This window comes from Zonotrichia leucophrys, chromosome 13 (genome assembly GCF_028769735.1).
Source record: "Zonotrichia leucophrys gambelii isolate GWCS_2022_RI chromosome 13, RI_Zleu_2.0, whole genome shotgun sequence".
Lineage (NCBI taxonomy): Eukaryota > Metazoa > Chordata > Aves > Passeriformes > Passerellidae > Zonotrichia > Zonotrichia leucophrys.
In genome coordinates, this window is record NC_088183.1 from 9330969 (window position 1) to 9338599 (window position 7631).

General features: G+C 45.3%; 1 protein-coding gene across 1 annotated transcript; it reads right to left on the reverse strand.

Moving 5' to 3' along the window:
• Positions 1-151: 151 nt before the first annotated feature.
• On the reverse strand, positions 152-6362 carry CAMLG (calcium modulating ligand). The gene is made up of 4 exons (XM_064725164.1): positions 6173-6362; positions 4652-5106; positions 3674-3739; positions 152-1917 (listed from the first exon to the last, which is right to left on the reverse strand). Exons 1-4 carry the CDS (start codon positions 6333-6335, stop codon positions 1726-1728), a joined length of 876 nt encoding a protein of 291 aa, XP_064581234.1. The 5' UTR covers positions 6336-6362; the 3' UTR covers positions 152-1725.
• Positions 6363-7631: the final 1269 nt, after the last annotated feature.

Here is a 7631-nt window from a genome sequence, read left to right on the forward strand (position 1 = left end):
GGTTTCTTGGTCAAAGGTCGTTTCTTGATCAGCATTTCTTCATCGAGATTTCTTCGATTTCTTAGCACCCCTCCTAGTGCTCTGCCAATGCAAGGGTATTTACCTGATTAATGGTAAGCATTAAAAATTCATAGCTTTTTGCAGGTACTGGTAGAGGGATTTTTTCCAATTTATTTGTATTACATTTGGGCATATAAATAGAGAATCAGAACAAGTAATTTTTGAGCAAACTCATTATTTACATATCTCAGCCTTATCTTAAATTACTGTAATTTCAATTTTCTGAAATGACTATCTAATATAAATAAATTTAAAGCTGCTGAATCAATATCTGTGCTAAGAGACCTAAGTCAGAATTTTCTGCAACCCAGCCCTGTACATCTGTAATATAATACTCACTGTAACAGAACCAATTAAAAAAACCCCATGAAAATGGTCAAATCAAAACATAAAGTTCTTGTATTGAGGCCACAAACATGTATCTCATTTAAAAGTCAGAAATGCATCACTAAAATTACAGGAGGAAGCATTAACAGAGAATAACCAGCTGAAAGCTGGGCCATTTAGAGAGGTACAATTAAATACATCTGCTCCCTAAAAATAACTTCTACAGAAAAATACCAAGTTAAATATGTAGTTTACCAATATTAAAAATAGGCAACAGCCTACACTACCTGAAAGTCCAGATTTTAAACAGAAAACTACAAGCTGAAAACACTACAAATTTAGCTTCAATAGAGATTTTCAGAGACTTATCAGTAGTGTTCAAGTTGACTATTTGGAATGACACTTCCTCTCACTGTGCAAAATTCCTAAGAGAAAACAAAGTTTTTGTTTTTGAAAACAAAACGCTTTCCCTGGTAAGTTTTACAAACACTAGAGCAAAGATTTGATACTGCAGGTTGGGTGCCAATATGTAAAACTCTCATGAGATAAGTGTTAATATAAAAAAAAGTATCAAAAAGCACAGGTGTGAGCTGCACTAGGATTAGGTTGCTGGAAACTCACAAACAGATGTGATTAGTTCTCTTTCTTCTTAGTGTTTGATTAATGACCTTTATAAGCACCAGGACCTTCTTGCTGTTGGTTTTGCTTAGCTCTTTTCCACAACAATCATCAAATTAAATTAATCACAATCACAACAAATAATGAATGGCAAGGCAAGGAAAAGGACAACAAAGTGGCAAGTTTCATCGCCAACATTCTCCAGAAGCAGCTACTTGGTTCAACATTCTGAACTTGAACATTTGAAGAGAATACAGGGATTTCTTTTCTTTAGAGTTTTCTTTAAAAAATGGGACCACCACAAAATGAGCAGGTCTTGTTAGCTATAGTCATACAGGATATACACATATATATGGTTCTGTTGAAGGGAATTATCTTCCTGTTCTCACTGAAAAGAACAAAGGCAGCTTTGTAAATGTTTACAAAGGAGGCTGGGAAGGACATCATCTAACTAAAACAAATAAATCATCCACTGTCACTTGCATCCTAACCTTCACATTTGTAATATGCAGAAACAGGATTTAAATAAACTGAACCAACACAACTGGCAGTCAGGGACCCTGCTCTCCCTTTCCCAAAATGTCTGGATTTAAGGCCCCTTTCAAGCATTCCAAAGGTAAGAATTTCCATGAAGGTTAAGACCTGCCTGCACAGTCAAATGTTAAAAGGAACAGAGTCCAGAAAGCTTTAGTGTAGCTACTGTGTGGAATTCTACAGCTGTCATGGTGTTTCAGAGCCAAAAACCAAAGTAAGTTCATGGCAAAAGATAAAAGTAAAGAAATAGACACAAAGGTCTGTGAAAACATCTCCCATTTTGCTGTAGGTGTCCATGGAGCGACTGATCACTTCTGCAGGGATTCCAGAGAGGAGAAGAGCAGCAGTCAGTACTGTCGTTTTCACCTTCTTCTCACACTAGAAAGGAAAGAAAAACCAGTATCAAGTTAGTTCTCCTAATCCAATTCTGCTTTACTGTCACAACCTTGTGCCAATTTCACACGTTCCAAATCCCTGGGTAGGAGCAGCAGGTTTGGATGGATTCTGTCCAGACACACTCCAGTAGTCACAGCCCTTATCCCAGACACAGATCCTGCTGAGATGGATCTACCAGTGAGAGGCTGGTTAACAGCAGATCAAATTCATCCTGATATTCTGCCTCCTTCACACTACTCCTCCCAGCAGGCTGAGCTGTGAGGCTGGGCAGCTGCTTCTGCATGAGTGGGAACATGCCCAGAGAAGGGAAATCCAGGTGTAAGAAGCCAAGCCTGGCATCTCCACTGTCAGAACTGGATTAATCTCATCATCACACTATTCAGCAAAAAAACCAGAATTCCAGAATGGTTTGAGCTGGATGGGACCTTAATGCTCATTTCCTTCCAATCCCCTGCTATGGGCAGAGACACCTTCCACTAGACCTGGTTCCTAAAAACCCCATAAATACTATTGAGTTTTTTAACAGAAAAAAATATTTAGAGTTGAAAACCAACTGTTTCTGTTTTAGAACAACTTAATTTGGCAGTTTTATTCTCTGAACTCAGAAATGCTCCAAAACCTTGTGAAAGCTGTTCCATCCATAAGATGAGGAATCCCAACAATGCAAGTCTGACAGGCAGGAAAAGGTGACAGTGGCTGAAAACTCTAATAATTTGATGATACTTGCTGAATATTTTAATTTAATCCAATCTAAATTAGGCTTTCAAGAATATTTCTGTGTTTCATGGGAGAAAAATGTAGGTTAACAAAGGGATTGACCTCACCCACCCACGTCTAACTGCAGCAAAAGCAAGCTGTGGAAAGGAGCCACCTCCTGAATTCTGAAACTGAAGAGTGGATTTTAAGTACACCAGAAACAAGATCAAGATGATTTAGCAGATGAGCTGGTACAAATCTAAGGCTAAACTTACTGTTTTGTGTTGTGACACATCAGCTTAGAATGACTATTATTTATGATATACTTAACTACAAAACAACTGCTGATTTATTCTGATTTTCTACAAGTAATCTATTATTCCTTTTAAAATGCAAATTTTCCCTTTTAACTATGGATTGAACATCATTCAATTCCACTCTGCCCTGCAGACCTGACAAAATCATCAACCTAACAAATGCTTCAGGAACAATTACCTGTTGTAAATATATAAAGCAAGTAGTATAGCAAATCTTGCTAATAAGCAGCAAGTTTCACACACAGATAAATGTCTCATTTCAAGCTGCCATTCAAACCAATACCAGCAGTGGAATGCAGAGCCCTTAAAACTCAACATTCTGCCTCATTTTTTTAGCAAACACTCTCCCAGATTTCATGCAGATATTATATGCAGAACAGCTGCTTAGCAAAGCAAATAATAACCAGGGAAGAGCAGGGTATAGAAGAAAAGCAAGTTTCCTGAAGACATGAAAGAACTACCTGGATTTCCTGGTCAGACACTTTTAATTAGGCTACAGCTACACAAGCTGCAAGTCTATGTTTTCACTGCAACTTTAAAAAAGATCCTGGACTAAATCTGGAAAGATTAAAAACTAGTAAAAACTATCAGTGCTGGTCATTCAACTCTACAGTTTAAAACAAGGCAAGAATACTTCACATGCATTGGTCCTAAAACAATACAACCTAAACACAAGTTTAAATTGAAAACACTTCAAATTAATCTAATTCTGGAAAAAAAATTACCTTTGGAAAGTACTTGGACAGCCCCATGTAAGCAAGTTGTAGAGTAAGAAATGGTGCAAATATCGACTGAAGGAACAGAAAAGAATATGTAAAAATTAACTTGGTCAGAATAGCTTAGAAACACAAAGATTTAATCCTTTCAAAGCATAGAAGAAAAGTAGTAGGTAAAAATTAATTTGTGGAACAGAGCAAAGTTGTTCTTGAACACTACAAATTTAAGTACACAAGTTACATGCCAAAAATAAGGTTCTGCCCTCTATTCTTTGAGCCTAAAGAACTGAAATGGCAGAAGAGAACAGCAGGGTGTAGAACTGAGCCCAGGGTGTAAAACTGAGCCCAGGGATGCAGGAGCTGGATGGCTGTACCTGCATCACACCTCTGTGCTGTTGTTCTGGCTGGCACTGGGAATACTGAGGAACTACTTTTCCCAGGCTGATAAATGAGTAGGATCTACTTATCTTGGTACAACTATTATTCTTACAATCACAGAATAACTTGGGTTTTAAGTGACCTGAAAACACATCTCATTCCAAACCCATGGCCAGGGATATTTTCCACAAGACCAGGTTGCTTCAGGCTCCATCCAGCCTGGCCTTGGACACTTCCACAGATGAGAACTCCATTCTTACTCTATTATTCTTTTGCAGACCCTGAACTAGAGGAGCAGCTGACTCGTATGCTCACCAAGGTGGGAATAAACTTGCAGGGGATTTAAGCTGCCACAACTATTCCAGTGCATCTGCTCCTGAACCACAACAGACCAAATGTACTGCTCTCAGTGGTTACACAGTGGCTGTGTTGGTAGCAGATTAATCTCATAGAATTCAGTGATTTTTTTAGGTTTTATCCAATTTTTGGAAATGTAAAGAGTGCTTGAAATTCCCAACTTGGTCATTACCAGTCAGGCCCAGATATTTCCCAGTATTTGCAGCAAGCAGCACCCCCCAGCAGGATTGCTGGGGATGTCCCTGAACTCACCAGGTACTTGCACACAAAGGCCCTGACCGCCACGGCGAGCAGCGCGCACCCCACCAATCTGAAAATGCGGAAAGAGTCAAACTCCTCCGCCGCGCTGCCGTTCTCCTGGCTCGGCTTCTCGCTCATCAGCTGGTTCCTCAGCTTCAGAGCCTCATCAAACCTGGACAGGTACTGCTCCAAGCCGTGTCTGGGCGGCCGTGCCGCGGCCTCGGAGGGCAGCTCTGCCCTGTGGCGCTGCCGGAGCTCGCCTGTGCCCTCGGGGACCAGCTCTGGGGCTTTGGCAAACAGGTCCTTGTCCCCTCTGAGCTCTGCCATGGCGCCTGCGTGGTCGCTGGAGCCTGTCACATTGCACATGGAATCGCCAAGCACAACCCGCTTGGAAACTGAAGGAATGGGGAGGGAGTTTGATTTATCTTGCTCGTGCTGAAGCTTTAGTTCTGTGTGACTTTCGTCATCTAAGGAAGAAAAATAAAAACAGAGTTATGCACGCCGTGTACGTGGAACAACACTTCAGGTGTACTGGGTCAGGATCCTTGGTCTCTGCTTCCCAAGGGAAAAGACAGATTTATGATTAAAGAGGGCACTCTTCATGGAGCAGACACAAGACATAAGGCTGTGCAATGCAGGTCAGAAATTGAAACAATGGAGATATTAAAAACACTGAATTTCCCTAAGCAACAGCACTGCACACACAAACAGAAAGATCCAAATACATGGACTGACATTAGAAAAAAAAGACCAAGATTTGCAGAAAGTGAATCAACCAGAAGAGCACGAATACCTGACAAATAAGCAAACAGAAGCACTTTAAGCACTTTAGCTGCCTGTCTAGTGTCAGAGGCAGTGTTAACCTGCTCTATATCAAGCCTGAAGACCCATCTTACAGAGTCGGAGGTGATGGCAGAGAACAAAAGGCAAATCAAGAACGGTCTGGACCTAGCACAGAGCAAGAGCTAACACTTGAGGAGTACTTTTCAGTGTCAGACTGATTCACAGCTCATGGGCATCCTTGTAAACCGAAATCTGAGAACTCCTTCCTGTCAAGACAGCCCATCTGAAGAATGCACAGAGATATAACTGAGCTCCCTATTATATGGTTCTGCGAGAAAATTCTGCATAACAGCCACAAACATCCATGTCACTATCCAAATGTGAGATAACTTTGCTATAAAAAGCCAGCTATGAAAGCCAGCAGCTACTAACTAAAAACATGGGGGAGGCTCATCGTTTCTTCAACTAAAAAAAAAACTACTTGCAGTGAAACGACAGCTTGGATGCTCGCTATCTAGGGCCCGAGTGCCAACCTTTCTGCGGGCACAGGGATGTTATGGGCGGGCCCCTGGCGGAGCAGGGGAGGTCGTGCTGCTTGAGGCATCCCTATGAGGGACCGGGGAGCCGGGCGGCCCTGTCGCTGCGGGCAACCAGCCGCTCCTGCTCACTGGGGACCACGGGCAGCGGCCGACGCGTCACCGCAGCCCCGGAGCCCTCACACAGCCCCGCCGCACCCGCCACGGGGCTCACCCTTGCCCGCCGCGGGCCGGTGGAAGCCCATGATGCGGTTGATGCGCTCCTCCGAGTTCATGAGCAGCTTCCTGCGGCGCAGCTCAGCGCGGCGCTGGGACGCCGAGAGCCCCGCGGGGGCCCCCGGCGGTGTGGGCTCCCCTCCCGCGCTGCCGTCCGCCATCCCCGGCACCGCAGGCCCGGCACCACGGGCCCGCCCCGCACAGCGCGCAGGCGCCGGGACCGCCCGCCTCCAGCAGCTGAAGCGGGAGCCGCCATTTTGGGTAGGGGAAGGAGAAGGGCGGGGCGCGCTGGCAGAGCTCCCCCCGCGCCTCTCTCTGACGGCGCGGTGCCCGCACTAAAGATGGCGGCCCCGGCCTCAGAAGTGACGTCACGGTGCGAGGCCGGGCAGGGGCGATGGCGGCGCTCAGGGACGTGGGTGGCGGGGACACCCCGAGGCAGGGCGGGGTTGGCCCGCTGCACACTCGGGACAGCCTCCGCTCATGGCACTGCACCGCTGTGGGACTGACGGGCACACCGAGGAAACACCAACAATCACCGCTCCGGGACGCCAGAGGCACTGGCATTATCGAACAGGGAGCGTATTGACTTCTTTCCAGTAAGATCCGGTTGGCACAATATTCATCTTTATGTGCGCCAAAAGTCCGGTACGCCTCTCCCGGTGTGCCGGGTGATGAAACTGCCACGTTACTCTTCCCTCACCTGACCAGCCCCTGACTCAGAACGGTCCCATCAGCACCAGTGCCCTGCACAGCCCGGGCACCGCAGAGCTGCGGTCCGTGCCCGGGGGCACTGCTGGGAGCGGGACTCACCGGAGAGCCCGGGGGCATTGTCGGGAACGGGACACACCGGAGAGTCCGGGGCATTGTCGGGAACGGGACACACCGGAGAGCCCGGGGGCATTGTCGGGAACGGGACACACCGGAGAACCCGTGATCCCTGCCCAGAACGGGACGCACCGGAGAGCCCCCAGTCCCAAAGCCCCGTGCCAGGACGGTGCCCGCTGATCCCCCCGCCACTGCAGCAGTAGAGGAGTTCAGCAGCAGCAGGGCAGCGTGAGGTGCATTGGGAAAGAAAACGAAACTGACAAATCCAATTAATATTTCTACAATATTAAATGAGAGAATTCTGTATTTTAAACCAGTTAAATACAGAAGTCAGAGTACCAAGCTCATGCATTAACTCATCGATAATGGGCCAGAGGCAGCAGTGACAACATCTCAAAAAAATTTGCAAGCATTTAGGATGGAATGGCTTTTACAAAAAAGCTGCTGAAATAATGGGATGTTAAATGAAGATACAGGATTACCTAAAATAAAATTGATCACCGTCTTGGAATGCTGCTAAAGGCTAAATTCCAACCATCACTGTCAGCTACCTCCTGTTACCAACATGGCATTTATCTCAATTAAATACATTGTTCTACTTTTATTTATAAGAAAAGAGTGATGAACTGGCA

Coding starts and splice junctions, on each gene's coding strand:
- CAMLG (XM_064725164.1), bottom strand. CDS start 6,335: ATGGCGGACGGCAGCGCGGGAGGGGAGCCCACACCGCCGGGGGCCCCC. Junction 5,107..6,172: donor CCGGCCCGCGGCGGGCAAGG/GTGAGCCCCGTG, acceptor TTTCTTCCTTAG/ATGACGAAAGTCACACAGAA. Junction 3,740..4,651: donor CCTTTGTGTGCAAGTACCTG/GTGAGTTCAGGG, acceptor CTGTTCCTTCAG/TCGATATTTGCACCATTTCT.